Here is a 20,245-nt window from a genome sequence, read left to right on the forward strand (position 1 = left end):
GAGCCTATGCTGCCATTCTGTGAATTATAATGGCTACTTATTGAATATAAGCATTCTTGGAACATTGCAGCTGTAAAGCTTCTTGTAAAACAAATACACATTATTCATACATTAGGTGCCTCTAAAGTGTGCCTTCTTATACTTCCATCTTTGAAAGGCCAAGTTATTATGATACTTAGCTCTTTATGAGCCTATTTATGGCTTGCAAACAGATCTTCAAATCATTTTTTTATAAAAAAAAAATAGGTGACTAATATGTTTCTCTAGATAGGGCTGGAAATGATATCACCCCTCCTTCAAAAGATGCATTTATTTTTATTAGTTATTTACTCATTACATAGTAAAAACATAATGACAGCATAAGCACCACTTAATGCATTTATGTATAAATTAAGAGCTCACTTTAGAAAGAAGTAAATCTATCTAATAAAGTTATCTGCACTTTCCATTTCAAAATACCGTTATCCGCAATGGAAGTCTTTTGAGGCACACTGCAAAGGGAAAATATGATTTTCATATCCCAAGCTGCTGTATGCTTGGAAAAGTTCTTCATTTTAAAAGTGAGCACACCTTCCTATCCTTTTGAAAATCCTGGACCTTCAAGTTTTGCTGTTCTGAGCAGCTTTTATGTGAATGAGGTTGTTGGCCTGTCATGTAAATGTTGTTGCTCTGAATCTGTGGTATTATGTTGGATGGTTTAATGACTTTATATCTTCTGCTTTAAATTGTTTTTATTTTATTTTTTTAAGTGTGAATCACCTTGGGAGGGTCTGAATTTTGTAGATCACAAAGTAGGGTATGCTAGTGAGCACCATAAGTTAGATCTGTGGAAACAAAGAGACTACTGGAGAAAATGTGTCTAGGAGTAAGTTAGCGGCACTGAAGCTCTAGGCTCTCTCTCCCAATTCTTATTGGATATTGCATTATATAATAGAATCATAGATTTGTAGAGTAGGAAGGGACTCCAAGGCTCATCTAGTCCAACCCCCTGCAATGCAGGAATCTCAACTTGAATCGTGCATGACAGATGGCCATCCAACCTCAGCTTAAAAACCTCAAAGGAAGGACAGTCAGTTCTTCTGTCAAACAGCTGTTCAGAAAGTTCTTCCTGATGTTTAGTTAGAATCTATTTTCTTGTAACTTGAAGCCACTGGCCTCAGGAGCAGGAAAAAAAACTAGCTTCCTCCATCTTTCATGTGACAGCCCTTTAGATATTTGAAGATGGCTATCATATCTCCTCTCAGAACTCCACATACCCAACTCCCTCAACTTATTCCTCATAAGTCTTGGCTTCCATACCCTTTATCGCCTGGGTCGCCCTCTTCTGCACACGTTCCAGCTTGTCAATATCCTCCTTAAATTGTGGTGCTCAGAACTGAACACAGTTTTCAGATGTGTCCTGACCAAGGCAGAATAAAGTAGGACTATTACTTCCCTTGACTATTACTTCCACTATACTTCTGTTGATGCTGCCTAGAATAGCATTAGCTTTCTTTCTGCTGCTGCATCACACTCCTTAAGCTTGTGGTCTGCTTGGTCCTTTTCACATGTTCTACTGGCAAGCCAGGTGCCCCCCATCTTATATCTGTACAGCTGGTTATTCCTGTCTAAGTGTTGGCCTGGAGGCAAACTTAGTTGGCATAAAAGCTCTGTTAGTGTTTGACCTCAGGTGGATAGGTGAATGCCTTCAATATTGTACCCAAAAAGCCCCCATCTCAGAGCAAACTAGCATATTCAAAGTCAGCCTAAAACGTGCTATGCAGAAGGTTTTATTTCCAATATTGGATCAGCTTCCTGACCATTAGTATCTCTGTCTTGCCTGGATTGAGCCTCAGCTTTTAGTCTACATCCAGTCTATCACTGTATTCAGGCAATGGCTGCCTAGCTCCCTTGTTTTCAGTTGAAAATGAGAAATAAAGCAGGGGAACACATTAGCATATTAATGGCACACAACCCCAAATGACCCCAGCTAGGGGCTTCACGTAGATTTTAAAAGTGCAAGGGGTAAAACTGTGCCCTGAAGGACCTCACAGAACAAGGGGCTAAAGCAATACTCCTCCAGCACCATGTTCTGGGAAATTCTAACCATTTAGGACCAGTGCCCTATACTAGTATACTGTGAGCAACTAAATGTTGAATGCTACCAAGTGGTCCAGCAGAACCAATAGGGATGCATTCCCCTTGTACGGCTCCTGGCATAAATAAACACCAAGGCTATTTCAGTCCCCAAACCAGGCTTGAACCTAGATGTAGAAGTATCCAAAAATGTGTTCCTTCAACTAAGAAAGTCTGAATTTGAGCTGCAGTTGACATACACATGACAACACTTAACTATATTGAAACTAGGACTCTAGAATTACTGCCTAATAAAGAAAGGCTGAGTTAAAAGGAAATTGGGAGAAGAAAAGCTATTGTGAGTGACATACTACCCTAATTAATATAGGTTCATTTTGGAAAGGTTTTAACAAGCACCAGGTTGCCACAATAAATTGTAAATATCAGACTACATAGGTACAATAGCTGACACCTCAGTTTCTATAATAATCTTTAGAATTGTGATTGAAAAGACTGATGCATTATGCCCTGTTAAAAACATTTAGAAAATAACAGCCATTAAATGGGACAGCAAATGACAGGCTGAAGAACAATATACTTTTCTATTACGAACTAACTGTACTTGAGAATAAGTTTATAATTGAATAAAAGTCCATTAAGAAAATATGATTCAGAACCAATATTACAGTAATTAGATAAAAGAAGCATAAATGAAATAACTGCAGGAAGAGCATTTCCATAGAGATTATAAATGAGATTTTGATAGAGCAGAAAGGCCTTTAATTGTAATTTAGTATGCTCCACAGAATTATCAGGACAGTGTGTTACTTCATCACATAAAAGAGTATATGATTTCCTCAATAAGCACATGTCATGTCTTCATTTTCTTTCTTTACAAGGTAGTAGGTGTAAAAGCAGGAGACAGTCTTTTGTAAGAACCCTTTTTCAGTTCTTTCTGAAAGAAACACAAAGCAGTGTAACCTTTACTTTGTTTTTTATGCTATAAAACCAATTTTAAAACTGGTCCTTCCAGATTTACCTTCTTTATCTTGTTGGACTTTGCACCCATTATTTTCCATTAAGATTTATTAATAATCATCACCTGCCCTTCCTTTTGTAAGAGTCCACAGTAGCTAATAATGCTTTTTTCTAGCTAGTGAAATTATGAATTCTGCCATAAGTAACAAGCAGATTAATAAGACAGTTATTCTACTCAGATATGCTGTTGTTTTTTACACACTGCTCAGCATACCTCTTTGTAGATAATTGCCGTAATGCAGCATGGACAAATCACACGCAGAAGAATGTTTGCACATCACTTTTCTGAATCCAGGCCAACATACATTTAAGAAGTGTTATGGTTTATGGTTCTGGTTTTTGGTTGAATTAATCTAGAACATCACCTTCACCCACAATGTGTTACCAGAACTAACATTTTTTTCTTTGAAGTGAGGGGGTGGTGTGGTGTAAAAATTGTGCAATGTCTACCAGTGTACATTGAAGTTTACAGACCTTCAGACATTTTAAAGGTCTTGTTCAGATCCTTATCATCCTATAGTTTAATAAGGTGTTTCTGTGTTAATTAGAAATGTGTGGGGAACAGATGCATGAGGTCACCTGAGATAGAAGATAAAAGATTCACATTCCTTTTGTGTAGCACAAAATAAAGGTCCAGGTGGTTTAATTCCTGGCATCTCCAGGTAGGTGTGGAAAGAACTTTTGTTGAAATCGTGGAGAAACACTGACAGTCAGGGTAGACAATACTCTTCTAGATGGGCCCAGTGGTGTGACCAGCAGTATTATGTAAGGCATCCAACTCCCAATACTAACAGAATAAAAAAACTGGCAGTGATCTACCTATTGTCGTTGGATGGACCAAAGTTGTTGAGGTTATTTTAGGAAGCCACAGTTGTCCCCCCCCTCTTTTTTGGGGGGGGGGGAGGAGATCACTGAGGGGCCAAAGATCTACCAGGATCTATCAGGAACACCCTGTGATCTACCAGTAGATCATGATTTACCTGTTGGACATGCCTGATGTAAGGCACGGGTGGGTTTGGAGTGGCAGTGGCACAGTCGTGGCAGCAGCGTTTGCTATGTTCATGTTGATGGAGTCATTTTTAGAGGAGTCTTGGCTCTGAAAGTGATAAGAAGATACAATCTGGTTTGTTTGTTTGGTTGGTTGGTTGGTTGGTTGGTTGCTTGCATGCTATAGGGAATTTGTCAGAACAGGTTTAGGCTTGTCAGTATCGGGGGTTAAACAAATAGTCAACAGATGGCAAATGAAACCTTGCTCTTCAAGTAATGGAGGTATGTCAGCCCAATCGTGCATACATCGAGAGGAATATATACAATGTCTATAACCCATTATATAGTGATGTGAAGCTGGAAAATAGTTATTCTCAGCTGTCTTTGTTGACTAAAAAGCCTGTTTAGCAGTAGTTCTTTAGCTCTTCTGATTTAAAAAATAAATAAAAAAGGAATAGCTCGTTGAAACCCACCTTTTCAAGTAAGTGCTGCTTCTAACTAGCTCAAAAGGTTGATGAGGAGTTGTCTTCTTATGGAGCACTTCACCTTAGCTTTCTTCCTGGTTCGTTTTCCATATGCAGGGTTTTATGATGAAAGTCACCTCATGCTACATTTCAGGAGTAGGGAATATAATAAATGATGCCTGTGAGACAGACAGACTACTAACCTGAGCCTACTTCCTTCTGAGGAAGCAAGCCTCTGTCTGGGATATACCAAGTTCAATTGCAGATAGGGACTAACATGATTGCTCTTCCTCTCCCCCCCCCCCCCTGCACTCCAAGGTAGTACATCTGAGTCACAAGCTTAGCACTTCAATGATAACTAGATCCAAGACAACTCAGAGTCCAAGGACTCACATCCCTGTTGTGTTTTCACATGGATACAAAGAGTTCAGATACAATACTGATTTCTTACTCATTCTTACATTTGAAGTAGCACTAATCATTTACATCGGTCCTTGGACTCCTTTCAGTAAGAAAATTTGGCATATGTGACTTCCCCTTGAGAACTTCAATCACTAGTTTAAAATCCTCACAGTTTGTCAATGCTCTGTAAGCTAGGAAATTGGTCATTCAATTAATATGCTATCTGTTCTGGGAAGAATCTTATATGAATAAGTGTATCCTTTTTGAGAGGAAGTGTGAAAGCTTGATCTTGATAGGTTATTACAGCACACCTGATTCAGTATTCTGAAAGCAGAGGCATGGAGATTTCCTGGTGAGAACTGCAGGATATTTGGTAGCCGTGAAAACAAAACCCTAACATGGTGGATTAAGCATGTTCAGAATGCTTAAACGTTTGGAGCTAAAATTTGGTTTTACCATCACAGTCTTAAACACATACACTTGAGAGTTGATGGGAATAACAAATTAAGGAGTATCTGCACTTATCACAGGGGAGGAGAAGCCATAAAATACAACAAAGATTTGCTCTTTTCCACCATTTTTGCTTTGATAAGGTTTATGTGGAACTGGTTGTCAAACATATTGCAATCACAGTTCAACAGCCAAGAAAATGTTTGCTGCTCATAAGGTGATTAGGGAGTCTAACACAGGTGGGACACTTTCTCAAGACCCTGTTACAAATGGAGCTCATCATGGAAGATGCTTTCCTAATACAGCTGTGTTTGCTTGAAGGGTAGTATGTAGCCATATTGCTACAATGACATCCTGTGCTAGTCAAGTAGAGTAGGGCTCCTTTTCTAGTACCATTTGCTGCTGTCAGTTTTAAGTATCAGTTGCAACATTGTCCACATAGTTACTTCATTAGTAGCATGGTGAATAACATCATTGCACAGTAGCAGAATTGTTTATACTGTTACTTAAGCATAATGCCTCAAGTTGCCTTGAAACATCGCTGTAGTGCAATGGGATTGTTATGTTGCAGGATCCGTATATTGCACCGACTTAAAATGTGTATGTACATCCAGTAACTCTTAGATTAACTAGATGAAGTTATGAGGATTTTTCCTTCCTGTTAATCTGCAGGAATAATGCAAATACAGGGTTTTAAGGTGACTATTATTCAACAAAACGCTAAGGTAAATAATACTTCTCTTTGCATTATTAACATGAAAAATGCAATTACCAAATACAGTTGTTCGCAACCAGGACATAAGTTTATTGCATGGTGGGAGAGTATATATAAAGAATGTTGGCTGCCCAATGTTTATAAACTTTTAATATATAACTTTAAAAACCTGCTGTATCGTGGACATCTGTCACAAGTGTTATTTGTCAGCCTAGGAACTTTATTGTTTTTGTTTTCAGGAAGAAGTCGAACACTTGGCTGAGCACTGGTTGGTTTACAATGAGCATCGCATTAGAACTATGTGACAGGATAGACGTCTATGGCATGGTGTCACCAGATTTCTGCAGGTAAATTTTGATCTGGATTTATGATTAGCTTGCAAAATTCAGTGTTATGGATAAATATATGAGTCTATTTTATACTATCCATAAAACGTGTATGATTTTCCTGAGGCCGTTAATTAGCAGTCCCATGATTGGGTTCTGAAAACAACAAACAGCATTTAATTACACAGCATAAAATATTAAGTTTTTGTTTGTACTGTGAGAGAGAATTAATCCACATCTTGTTAGTTTCTTTTAGGCTCTGAATATTTATCAGCTAAACGTAATGCTGTAACTGGCATGAAATTAATCTTGGGGTGGGGGGAGAGGAGGAAAGCACTGGGAAATATTAATTTAAAAGATTTTGCAAACAATTTTCTTAGTGAAGAAGCAGAGTGAATAGTGTGCGTGCGTGCGCACACATTTACAAAAAGTGGAATGTCAGTTGCATATGACCTCTTCACTTGGATTGCTGTGCCCTTTAGATACTTCATGTGTCCAGGGAACAATTCAGGGGTTGGGGAGATTGATTCATGCAGAGAGAAATTTTGAGAAGTCTACCTCACACCATCCGCACCCTCAAACCTCTGCAAGTGGAAGAGATGTGGCTTCTGTCTCATATCTGCCAAATTTGGTGTGAGCTGAGCCCTAGCAGATCTTGCTGAATAATCAACATTCAGGATGCTCTGTTGGGTAGGAATTATGTTAAAATAAAAGTTAAAGATTTCATTTACAGTGGTGCCCCGCAAGACGAATGCCTCGCAAGACGAAAAACCCACTAGACGAAAGGGTTTTCCGTTTTTCGAGGCACTTCGCAAGACGAATTTCCCTATGGGCTTGCTTCGCAAGATGAAAACGTCTTGCGAGTTTTTTCCCTCCCCCCCTTTTTCTAAGCCGCTAAGCTGCTAATAGCCGCTAAGCCGCTAATAGGGATGCTTCGCAAGACGAAAAAACCGCTAGACAAAGAGACTCGCGGAACGGATTATTTTCGTCTTGCGAGGCACAACTGTACTTCTATTCCCTACATCACCACTGACTTAACCTTGATTGCCAGGGACAGATTAAATAAACGTATCTTAAGATGCTTCTCAAAGTTTTGGTTATACTCAGCTCTGGAACTGTCTTCCAGAGGCCTGAGTCACTGAGAATGCCTCTACCTGCCCTCTTAGTGAATGAAATAAATGAGAAGCTGTTGGGTTGGGAGAGGCAGAGACAAATAAAATCCTAAATCTTTTACTAGTATGCTTGTCTGTAATGTATACTAGTGGTTTAATGATAAAGATTCAGGGTTTATTTTCTCCACTGAGGCAACATGATTGCTTCCTCCCAGAAGTAGTGCAATAACATTGTGCAAGTTCTGACAGCTGAATGGAAGAGACACTTGAGTTGCCTTTTCTTCTCCCCATCGCTGCTGCTGGAAACACTGCTATATTTCTGTGCACTATTGATGGAAGATCTGGCTATTGCATGATGCCATTTTAGGGAACTAGAGTGCATTTTACAAACAGCCCCTTATAAACGTCTCCCAGCTGTGATATTAATAAGCACGTTAACTCTGACAATGCACTGATTAATGTCCAGTATCACAGAGCAGTAAAACAGCATCTGCTATAATATATTAATAAATGAGGATGACTATCAACTTCCTCATATAAATTGCTCATGCATTTCATTTGCTAGCATGAAAATTTAATTGCAAAGTGTGGGAGTTAGCACATCATTCTTAATCTGGGTTATTCACACTGGAGAGATAAAATCATTAAAAGTTATCCAAACTCAGTTTGAAGGTGTTTGGGACTGGAGTAATAATCATCTGGCCCAAGAGACATGAGAGATCCCAGTCTACATAATGCTCTGCATTTTCAGATGGATGAGGGTGGATCAGTGGTATAGACGAGATCTCCTAGTAGGGCCATTTCCACTAACTAGCAATGTAGAAGCATCAAATAGTGAAAGTGCTTTCTGTTTATTTGGAAGATCACTTACTTATTCCTTTGTTGTAGGATATCCACATGCTACTTCCATCTCAAACATTGTTCTTAGCTGCTTTTTCTCCATCATCCCACATGTACCGTATTTTTCGCCCCATAGGATGCACCGGCCTATAGGACGCACCAAGTTTTTTTTTTGGGGGGGGGGGGAATAAAGGGAAAAAAAATTATTTCCCCCCCAGGCGCTTGTGGGGCCGGCAGCGGGGAGAAGTGCTCTTCTCCGCCTGCAGATCAGGTCCGGGGACAGCGGGAGGACGCGCTGCGCCTCCCAGCTGTCCCTGGAGCTTGCGGGGCTGGCGGCGGGGAGAAGCACGCGTCTCCCCGCCGTCAGCCTCCAAACCACATCGGGAGACAGCGGGATGGTGGCGTTCCGCCTCCCCGCTGTCCCCCGACCTTGTGGGACTGGCGCTGCAGCTCTCCTGAAGCCTGGAGAGCGAGAGGGGTCGGTGCGCACCGACCCCTCTCGCTCTCCAGGCTTCAGCGAAAGCCTGCATTCGCCCCATAGGACGCACACGCATTTCCCCTTCATTTTTGGAGGGGGAAAAGTGCGTCCTATAGGGCAAAAAATACGGTAATTCTTAGTGGTTTTGTGCTTCTTGTAATTTCTAGCTCAACTAGTGGTTTTTTCCTTACAATGTGTAGTAACACAATACATGATGTTCCCACCAGTACAAGTGATTTTGCATACAACACAAATGCCAAGATAGAGAGGACAAAGAAGTGGTGGTTTTGTATTTCTTAAAACACCTACCGTATTCAGGAAGACATCCGCAGCCTAGGCAGCCCTGCGGGAGTTCTCCGCAGGGCTCCCCACGCTGCGGATAGCAGCCTGCCGCCTGAGGCAGACATCGGCCAGCCCCACAAGCTTGGGGGACAGCAGGGAGGCGCAGCGCCGTTCCTCGACCTGGTTCGGTTTCCCCGACCTGCTTTGGGGGGGGAATAAAGGGGGGGGGAATTTCCTTTATTTCCCCCCCAAAAAACTAGGTGCGTCCTATGGGACGGAGCGTCCTATGGGACGAAAAATACGGTACTTCTGCCCTTCCTTATAGGATCTGATTGCAGATTACCAGCTAGATATGGATGGGTGACAGTAATTCCAGTAGCCCTCCTGAATAGGTTATTAGTAATAGCAGAGTTGACAGGGCAAACTACTTGCTTAGCGCCATTCATGTGACACAGCACTGCACATCTTCTTGCTAGAAATTAATTGCACACACATACAGTTTCACAAATGTGCAAAGAACTCTCTTGTCTACTGGAGATCATATCCAAAGAGTGATCCATGCACAGAACCACAGTTCAAGCTTTCTGGATCAGAACATCTATATCCACATTTACGGCATCAAACTAGGGCATTATTATTATTTAACCTTTTAATATACCGATTTTTTTGTCGTGTTAAACTAAAATGAAAATCTTACATTAATTTAATCCAGAATCTCTCAATCTACTTTTGACACGTTTTAAAATAATTGAATGCATATACCCATTTTCACTCCAAAGTATGGCTTTTGTAGATAAAGTTCTAGTCATACATTTTTCTAGCGGAGTTGTGTAAGTTATAAAATGCTCATACATTCAGAAAAGCAATTTTTAATATTTGTATAAAATTAAAGCCACTGTTGTGTAATGGAAATAAAGCTAGATAGAATGAATATACTGAGAGTGGCCGAGTAACAAAATGAGGAACTGCTTTGCACAGTTAAAGTGTTATGTAATAACGGATCAAAGCAGTATAGCTTTATAAATATTGCCTTTTGTGTCTATTTAACACTCCAAATACATGGACCAGTCCTGACAGAATCCTGAAAAAATGTACATCCTTCCCACGGCCAACATGCAACAGCCACAAGATGCACCTGTGGTGCCAAAACAGCGAATGAAAGGATCTTTTCTCGCTTGGAAACAAGACAGAAAACAGAAGTTTAAGACATTACCAGTCCTCTCAAAACAGGCTGATAAAACCCTAGCAAAGTTTCCACAAACATGCAGTCCTTCCAAACAATGACCCACAACTTTCTATAAACCTTCACATCTAGGTTTAACACCCTTCCTTATTTTAATAATTGCAAGGTGTTTAGTCACTCATCCTGGTTTAGAGGATTTTTGTAAGGAAGGAGGTGGAGAAAGTCACATTTCCCCCAAGAGAATAGAACTGTTGTAATGCAGTACTTTTTTGCTCAGGTAATGTGTACCTGTATGTTTGTAGCAAAAATTACAAATAGCACCTCCAGTATTGCATTGACAACATAGCTTAAAACAGGCATCCCCAACCTTCGGCCCTCCAGATGTTTTGGACTACAATTCCCATCATCCCTAACCACTGGCCCTGTTAGCTACGGATCATGGGAGTTGTAGGCCAAAACATCTGGAGGGCCACAGGTTGGGGGTGCCTGGCTTAAAACATAACAGCCCAAATGCTGAAGTCTAACTTCCCAAGGATTCTGTGCACCTGTATGTTAAAAGATGACTAATTCAATTTTAGGAAGCCTTTGTAAAGGGAAAGCAGGCCAGAATCATTGCTCTGCAGGCAGCACATTTAGTTGCTGTGTGTAGCAGGATAGATATGGAACTGGTGCCCAGCAAATCTTCTGTTGTGGTCACTTGTACATTTTATTCTGCCAGATTGGTTTTTGTGTTGTCTTGTTTTTGTTTGCTTAAATTGGACACGACTTCGGTAAGGTGGAGAAAACTGTACCAAAGTCACAGGCTTTAAAACACAGAGAGAAAAGCAAACAAGTACAGGTCACTCACTATTTCTTCTTTGTTGAAATGGTGCTGGAATTAAATGCAGGAACTTTTCTTCCAAGAACCTACAGCTGACAAAGAGAGGAAATGCATTTGAACCAATTCATGGCTAAAATTATTTGGGCAGACCTTCTAAATGCTGTGCCCTAAATTATACACACCCCGCAGGATAGCATGGGATGGAGGTTATGTTTCTTTTTCTTCCCTAGGACAGTAGTTAGCTGTTTTAATGTTCACATACAAAAATAATAAAATGACTACTGCTAAATTAAATTTTCTTTGTAAACAACTTCTATTCCCATTAAAAATCACATGACAATGGCTATTGACATCCCACAGCTAGGGCTACAGTGAAATGCGCTTTTATCCTATGTGCCCTGCTGGAAGGACTTTCATGCGTTTGAATTGCAGAATCAAAGGGCTGGAGTCGGCTTTCCATTTGGCAGCCTGTTCCTCTGAATGCCTCTGCAGGTTCTTTCTCAAAATCTAAGCTAAACATATACCTATTTCAAGCATCAAGCTTTCACATGCTCAGTGTAACAATGTTGTGAATTCTTCCAGCACACTCAAATGCCTTCTTTTAGAGTAGCAATATTAGTAAGATTCAGGGAAATAATTTAAACACTGCTTAAAATACTATTTTTAAAAAATGTTCAAAATTCAGCAATGAGCTGGGACCAAAAGAAGGAGGAGGATTTTGACCTATCAGTTTATTAATGATAGCATCTCTTTTCAATTGTACACCTGGGCTTTCAATCTATTTTCTCTTTCCTTCTGCAGGGTTCCTAATCATCCTTCAGTACCTTATCATTATTACGAACCTGTAGGACCTGATGAATGTACAATGTACATTTCACATGAACGGGGAAGAAAGGGCAGTCATCATCGTTTTATCACAGAAAAACGAGTGTTCGAGAATTGGGCCCGGACATTCAATATTCACTTTTTTCAGCCAGACTGGAAACCAGAATCACTTCCTATAACTCATGCTAAGATTAAAACGGTATTCTAAGGAATGAACGCACAAAGTTGTAATCACAATCACTTACTGTATCAGGCTTCAGGGGAACTGAACATTGTATCAGAGCAAGCCAACCTGGAAAAAAGAAAGGTTAAGAGGGTTTGCGGATAAAAACTGCTACAATATTCAGGAAGTTATTGCAAAGGAGTACCTAAAATGGACATTTGGTATCCAGTTGTATCTTAATTGAACATTTTAACTTCTGTCCATCAGCCTCACATATGTGTATGTGATTTGTTAAAAAGAGGAGGAAAGGGATGAAGAAACCTGTGGTATAATAAGAATAATTCAAGAGATGTTTAATTCTTTATGTTTTTAAGGCACGTTGCCGCTGGGTTTTCATAGTGACATTTAACAGTTACTTACTTAGTGGAGGTTTTTTAATGCAATCCAGTATTTTTCTATTTCACAATGATATGGTTATTTATCTTTCATAATCCCTCCAAAACTGAGGATTTATATACTGCTGCTGGTTTAAGGCCCAGCTTCTTGTTTATACGTTTTCTCTTTGAAATATAAGATGATTCTATCTAGCATGTAATTAATATTTGATCTGGAAGCTATGTGCTTTATTTATTTCTTTTTTTACTCTTGGGCTCTGTTCCAGCATCAAGCCATTTGACAGCAAGCACATCTTTAGGTGAAGCTCTAGCAGAGATGGGTGCCCAAAATTACAGTATTACAGTATGCGGCATCACACACACAAATAAAGAGAAATGCAGAGGACCAGTTTAGGGACTTTCCATCTCTCAGTCATTGTTTTTAGTCTTTTTGTATTTCTAGCAACTCACTTTCCATAGTATCACAGTAGTCTGACCTTGTGCTGCCCTCAGCCTACCTGACCAAAAGGTGTTCTAAGCAAGCTGAGCCACTAACGTGCAGGTGTTGGTGTGTTGTTTTTGCATATGCTCTGCGAGCAATTGCTTAGTTTGTTTTTTTCAAATTTATAAAAGCGTTTTACAAAAATCATTGTTATGATGATGACAGAAGCTATACAGGCCGACGTGGGGGCAGTAACGAAACCAACAAAGGCTGACTGCATCCTTCTCTGGGCATAGCAGAGCCCAGACCTTTGTAAATACAGGGTTTGTGTATAACTAAGTAGCAGCTGAGGGAAGGCAGGTGAACGCAGAGGAAGTTTCCACCTCGTCAACCAACTTCATGTAAGTTTTGAGGTGTGCTAAGCAGACTGCGTGGTTCAGTGATTGAGTCCAACGAATTCTATGTGGATCTAATGTTGGTCCTGACTCAACATGAATAAAAGGTGCCGGTTTCTTTTGAGATGCACTGGACAATATGAAATTCTTTCAAATCAGACTGAATGGCACTAATAGTTCTGTATGTTGATACTTGCACATTTTGTTTTTGTGGGATTATACCTGGCTGATGAATAAAGAGGATTTCATTTTCAGTGTTATTTGTCCTTTCACCTCACAAATGCTCAAAGTCAAATCACTTCTTCAAAGGAATTGCCGAGAATTACTTGACCTATTGCACACTGCCATACACCAGTAGTTCAAATGATGAAATCCTTTCACATCACAGGCACTAAAAATAGAGTTAGGTTGCCATCAAGGGGTCAGGTTATTTTAAATTGCTCAGCACTGAAAACCATAATACACAGGAGCTGTGCCTAGGGGTGATTTGAAATTTCTCTTTCTATTTGAGCTCAACTTCAGAATCTGTAGGGATCAAGTGAGTCTTGCTGTATGATTCCCTATTCTTACAGCATGGGGGGGGGGGAGAGAGAGGAAGGATTGCAGTATTTGAACCCTAGTGTATACCATCAAGTTCCAGGTCCTCCAGGTGCCATAGAGGAACAGACCACTCTGTGACCTTGGTTATATTGAGGGGAATTGTCTCTCTTGCATGCAGCTGCTTCTGACTACTGAAAATGAAGTGGGGGCTGAGCCATATGTGAGTAGAAATGATACTGCCACAAAGACTTCAACATATTGCAAGGGACTGTGAGATTCTAAATAGGAAGTTGAAGAACCCTGGGGGCAGATGTGGTTATTTTATCACTCCTTCCTGTTGAAGGTCATGGCCGAGGAAAAAAATAATGGAAGATAAAAACAGGCTGTGCAAATAGTTTCATTGGGAAAGATTTGGTTTCTTTGACCATTGTCCCCACTTCCATGGAAGACTTCTTACAAGAGATGGATTGTACCTTCCAGTAGCTGGCAAGAATGAGTTTGCTTTAAACTGAATTCTGAGGGGGAGGGAGATAATCAGAGGACACGGGGAACCAAATACTGGGGATACTTAACTGATGTACAGGAAACTGCTAAAATGCAGGAAAGAAACAAGAAGCAGCTGGAGGGAATGCCTCATGGTTCAGTTATCTCTATACTATGCACAGAGCGTGGGAAACAAACAAGATGAACTTCAACTATTAAGATAGCAAATAACTGGCTAGGGTTTACTGAAACCTGGTGTGATGAGATTTGTGAGTGGAATGTAATAACTGAAGGCTATCACCTATTCAAAAGGAATAGACCAAATATTATATGTAAAGGATGTGTACACCTTTGACTTGGGGCATGGAAGGCATTTGGGTAAAAACTCCTATAGACCTCCAAGCCAGACTGAAGACTTAGATGATGCCTTCCTACAGCAGATTACCAAACATTCAAAAAGGAGATATATAGCAGTCATTGAGTGCTTTGACTACCCTGGTATCTACTGGAATGCAAACTGCTAACAATGTAAGGTCCAACAAATTCCTCCATTGCCTAGCTGACAATTTCTAGTGAGTGAGAGATCCATGGTTGAAATACTCGATTTCAAGATGGATGGGCATTTCTTAAAGGTGGTATGTTGCAACCAATGCCAACAAGAAATAAAAGTGGAAGGCATATAAAGAAACTGATGTGGCAGAATAAGGAGCTTTCAGATTAGCTGATATTTAGAAGAAGCATATATAAAAATGAAAGAAGGGGGAAATCATGTAGAAGTATTCACAAGGAGTCAAAACTTGCAGAAAGAACAAGCTCAGGCTTGAAGCATAGATAGATTACTTTCAGGTTATGAACTCTTGACTTTGACAGCCCATGCTTCTCCAAGAGAGAGAACGGAGTTAGCAGTGTTAGCTAGGGCTGAGTATAAGAACAATGTTTGACAAGCCACACTATATACAGGTGAATGCAGTCCTGTATTTGTAAAACAAAATTCCGGAAGCAGGAATCTACCCTTGAAAATTCAAGTAATTACTTTGGGAGAGTGATTATTATTAATATTTATATTATTATTATATATTGATGTATAATTTTAAATAAACTGCATGGCCTTTTCATCCCCAAAGTGATTCATAACTATAAAGACGCAGCTTTACAATAAACACTAATAAAAACTAAGAATCACATTTAAAAAACAAACTTACAAGCAGCATCAGAAGAAAATGACAATTCATTTAAAACTTGGCAGAATAAATATGTCTGGAACCATTTGTCTTGTCTAAGCATATCTGTTATTATGGAACTGCTTCTTTAAGAAATAGTTGCAGAGGAAAGAGGGATCATTGGGAGAGGGAGGGAGGAAAGTAGATTGTTGTTTTGGTGCCTGACCTGCAGGTTCTATATGCCTTCCAGATGTTGCTGAACTCCCAATTCCTACCATCCCTGACCACTAGCCATATGAACTGGCACTGATGAGGGCTGGAATCCAACCGTAGCTGGAGGCCATCGTGTTGACTAACCCTCATCTAGGTTAGGACCGAGTGCAGTACATTATATAGTCTATACTCCCATCTTCATCAGACTGTTGTCCCATGGCACACTGGAGTGGGGGGGGGGAAGAGAGATAGTAGGTTCGCAAAAGTAGTATAATTTTGGGGAGGGGCAGAACCTACAAACCAGACAAGGTAGTGATGCTTTCTCTCCTTTTGCACATTACAAAAGCCCTGTCTCCCAAGTTGTGACTCGGATGCTATCAGCAGCCCAGATACCATTCCCTTTAAAAGCATGGGAATGCCTCTTGTTTCTGCAGAGAACATTCACACTTGCGCAATGTATTTGCCACAGTTTTTATTGATTTTTGTTATTGTGTGTGGCTGCTAACAGAAAAGAGGAAGGTGGATTGAATGCTGGAAGAAAAAACACTTAATTCCATACCTGCTTGTACTTTAGGCTCCATTAGTGTTTGTGTCGTTAACACAAATACCAAAGCTTCCCTAAATAGAGACCCTGGGATGCTACAGCCTTTTCAGCATAACCTTGAAAGCACCTCTATTAGTTTCCACACTTACACAAAAGTACAACAAAGATAAAAATAAAAGCTTTGAGAAGTGGAGTTTTGGAAAAAACAGGTCACTATAGTGTGTCTCTGCAGGGATATTATTGTCATTGCTATTTTAATTACCATTCCTAGAAACTCATAATCACATCCAACACCTATAAGAAAGGAACTGCAAAAACTGTCCTCAGAAAGGCTGGAGAACAGAAGAGTCTATTTGCCTTGGCCTTGTACAGTATGCCCGTATTTTACGCAGACTTAATTTGTGTGATTTCAACTATGTGCGGGCAAATCGGGGAAGTCAGATTGTTGGAAGTCTCGTGAGAGCACCCCTAACACTCCCAGAACCACTGAGCAAGCAACACTAAGAGCGTAAAAGCTCTTTTCGTGCTGGGTAAACTTAAGCAGCCCCAATGCAAAAAGAGCTTTAAGCCACACAGGTGTGCACTGTAAAAAGTGTGAACTTGATTTTGTACAGGGCCTCCGTTTCCTGGCCTTAGATTTTCTTTAAAAGGAACTCTGCCCTCCTTTCTTAGACCTATACTGGGCACAATCAAATGTGTTGCTAGCACTGCCCTTAATCTGGAAGTCAGACATAGCACATTAAGCAGCTTGGCATAGATATACCATGCATTACTGGCTCTGAATCTTCACTGTCTCTCCAATGTCTCAGGCATGTCAGATGCTGTGAGACTCTTTGGGGTCTATATTGAAGTATGTCAATGGGAATAATTTGTGTTGCTGGTTTGCCTCCTTATCTGCTCCCCTTGGACCTAGTGCAAGTCAAATATATGGCTACACAGAAAATAGAAGATGTGGAAGTCCCAGAGTTACACGCATCAGCTAATGGGCCATGTACAACACAGTTACTTGGCCTTAGTCTGCCTCTGACAAATGTATGCCATTTCTAAATAGAAGAGCAGTTTTATTGCTTTACCTTGTAAGAAGATCGTAGATTTCCCAAGGTTCCCTTCCAGGATAGCTGCAGAAATCGAAATGGCCTTTCACCTTTTCTTCTACTGTAGATTTTATCAATGGCTTGGAGAAAACATTCTTTAGCCTCTTATGAAGAGTGTTCCTGGTTGATCAAAAAGGGTCTTTTTGAGTACCTTCCTTGAGGGGACTAATAAATCTGTTACTGAACAGGCAGCAAAATATCTGAATGCTTTATCTCTCATACATGCTACGATCGTTCATTATTCACTTGTCAGTGTTAATAAACTGGTTCTAGTGAGGCTGTGATTTTGTATTTTATACTTTGGTCAGTTGACTGTAATAGACAGATTGTTCAAGGTTCTAGCCATATCCTATGGTACTCCATTCCACCCCTTCTCCCCCCCCCCCATTTTGTACTCTGTGGCCACTAAGCATGCACAGCCCTCATTGGACTGTTCTGAAATGTAATGTTTTGGCCCCATAAGCTACTTACAGCCCATTCCGTGTTCCATAGTAACTTTGCATACTGTGATGCATCTAGCAACAGTGCCTCTGCTGCTATAGTAGTGTCAACACACACTGCTGTACACATCCAGTACCCCAGTTTGGTTGCAAAAGATTTCACCAAAACTGGAGTCCTTCAGACCTTGAATGCTATATACTTCATTGGAGTGTGCTCACAAGAATATTAGATGCGTTCAATAATAAGCTGCTGGACACTGCAAGCGCCAAAAAAAGGAAAAGATTGTGGATGTTACAATCCTATTGCTTTCCATTCTCTGTGCATCAAAGAATCATACCCTCAGACTCATTGAGCATGGATTGCTGCATTTCAATCTAATTGCTTTTCTCACCTCTGTTAATCAGCTTTGCCGGCATACTTACTGCTTTTTCCGTTTCATAAATTGTATTTTAATAACCCACCTAATTGCCTCTTTTCCCTAAGCAGATTATCTTTTCAGAAGGACGTCTTGACTTGTATCTCCATGTCTCCTCAGAATCCATCCAAAGTCTGCTGCTTTTACTCAGCTGGGCAGTTTTTTAGGTAGAACGAGAGGTCTAGATGAGGCCTACAGAGTGGGGATGACAGAGTTTAATTGCAAGTGAAACAGGCCTCTATTAAATTCACTGTCATTTTGACAACTTATGTCCATAAAACACATTTAGCGTTAGTTTTATAAAATATGATAAATGCAAATGGAAAGAAAAAAGAAAAGTGGAATCACTGTCAGATACTTGAATCAATGAATTATACACAGATAGCCCTTTAAAGACTAATTCAATGTAAAAAAAAAATGGCATATCGGTATATTTCATTTAAAAAAACCTTTTCAGAACTTAAATTCCTCTAAACACTTTGTGCATTTGTTTTTAAAGAAAGCTGAATTTCTAAATGTGAGGTAACTGTTTACAAAGGATTTCGGGCCAACTATCCTGAGAATGAAGCTTTCTTTTCATCCACAAATCAGACAAAGTGGTGTCTTTGATCATCACAGGTTTGCAGGCGTACCTACCTCTAAAAAGGTGAGTTATTTTCCAATTTTCTGACATTTTCTTAAAGATAGTACAGGCAAGGTGGCTCATTTTATGCTCATTGTGGCCTAGAAGAAGCCTGTGATTGTATTCACAATGATTAGATTATCTTGGGTGTCATTCTGACCCAGGTTTTCCTGGCCAAGTATTCTCAGCAACCATCTATTCATAAATTTATCAAGAGGTGTAGAAAGAAGGTTATTTCTCACTTCCCGGTAACAGATGAATTGGCCATGCTGAGGAAATTATTTGAACCAAGTTTATCGCTGTCTCCCATTACTGAGCCATCCAGCTTATTGAGGTATGGGCCAAAGAACTGTGAGTGAAAGGGGGGGGGGATGTATTGGTGCTGTTCAGTAAGCTCTTCCACAATCCAACAGAGTATTCTCTCAGTGCAGTACACTATGCATCAGGATGTGTTACAGTAAGAGAAGCACCAATTAGGAAAGAGACAGGCTAAAACATATACACACTAGCACTTAGGTTCTTAACCTGTGGTCCACAGACAGTCCATGAACCAGGTGCAAAAGAAGGGATGTTCTTCTATTTTCTTCCTGATACTTTGAAAACTGTGTTTGTGGGGTGAAAAAAAATTCATATCACATTTATTGGGTGGGGGTCCATTAAATTATCAAAGAGGCCCATGATCTCCTAAAAGGTGAAGAACCACTGCTCTAGTGAGGACAAAGAAAGAACAAGATTTGGGCAAAAGTCTCTTGCAGTCTTGTGCAAGTGTCTCTCTGGATTTGGGCCACTTCTGATGTCACATTTCTTTCCTAGATCAGAAAAGGCTCTTCCATGAGAAGAGGCAGCATTTTACAAAAGAAAGGGCATCTTTGGATCAGGCCTGAAGTCTTCAATGCCTCATAAAACAGCACTTAGAAGTAACAGTTTGTTTTTATCCTCACAGATTGCCCACTCACCTCTGTATGATGTTGAGTGGACTGAAGGACAATACCTCGGGTTAAGAACTTAATTCGTCCTGGAGGTCCATTCTTAACCTGAAACTGTTCTTAACCTGAGGTACCACTTTAGCTAATGGGGCCTCCTGCTGCCGCCGTGCCGCCACCACGCAATTTCTGTTCTCATCCTGAAGCAAAGTCCTTAACCCAAGGTAATATTTCTGGGTTAGCAGAGTCTGTAACCTGAAGCGTCTGTAATCCGAGGTACCACTGTAAACATTCACAGCTAACACTGTCATTGATAAAGTCTGTTTTGTATGTTTCCATTTCATTCCACAGAACAGTGTGGCATACTTACCAAGATATTGTGCTTGTGGAACAGAAACTGCATCACACTCACCTGAGAGAGATACTGTTGCTATGGCACTTCAGACTTAAAGACACTTC

The 20,245-nt window shown here is 40.2% G+C and overlaps 1 protein-coding gene and 1 long non-coding RNA gene across 2 annotated transcripts in view; one reads left to right on the forward strand and one right to left on the reverse strand.

Annotated features, from left to right (window-relative positions):
• The window catches only part of ST6GALNAC5 (ST6 N-acetylgalactosaminide alpha-2,6-sialyltransferase 5), a 139,483-nt gene extending 125,878 nt beyond the window's left edge, over positions 1-13,605 (forward strand). The window contains exons 5-6 of the mRNA XM_081868357.1: positions 6,351-6,458; positions 11,954-13,605. Of these exons, the coding sequence (XP_081724483.1) occupies positions 6,351-6,458; positions 11,954-12,185 (340 nt within the window). The 3' untranslated portion in view covers positions 12,186-13,605. The remainder of the gene's footprint in view (positions 1-6,350; positions 6,459-11,953) is intronic.
• LOC309345350 lies at positions 240-20,238 on the reverse strand. Its single transcript, XR_014158201.1, has 7 exons — positions 20,199-20,238; positions 17,365-18,433; positions 12,223-12,269; positions 11,180-11,244; positions 4,554-4,687; positions 4,074-4,189; positions 240-3,010 (listed from the first exon to the last, which is right to left on the reverse strand). It is a non-coding gene; the product is annotated as an uncharacterized lncRNA (long non-coding RNA).
• Between the last annotated feature and the right edge of the window lie 7 nt (positions 20,239-20,245).

This window comes from Podarcis erhardii (assembly GCF_964252035.2).
Source record: "Podarcis erhardii genome assembly, chromosome: 6".
NCBI lineage: Eukaryota > Metazoa > Chordata > Lepidosauria > Squamata > Lacertidae > Podarcis > Podarcis erhardii.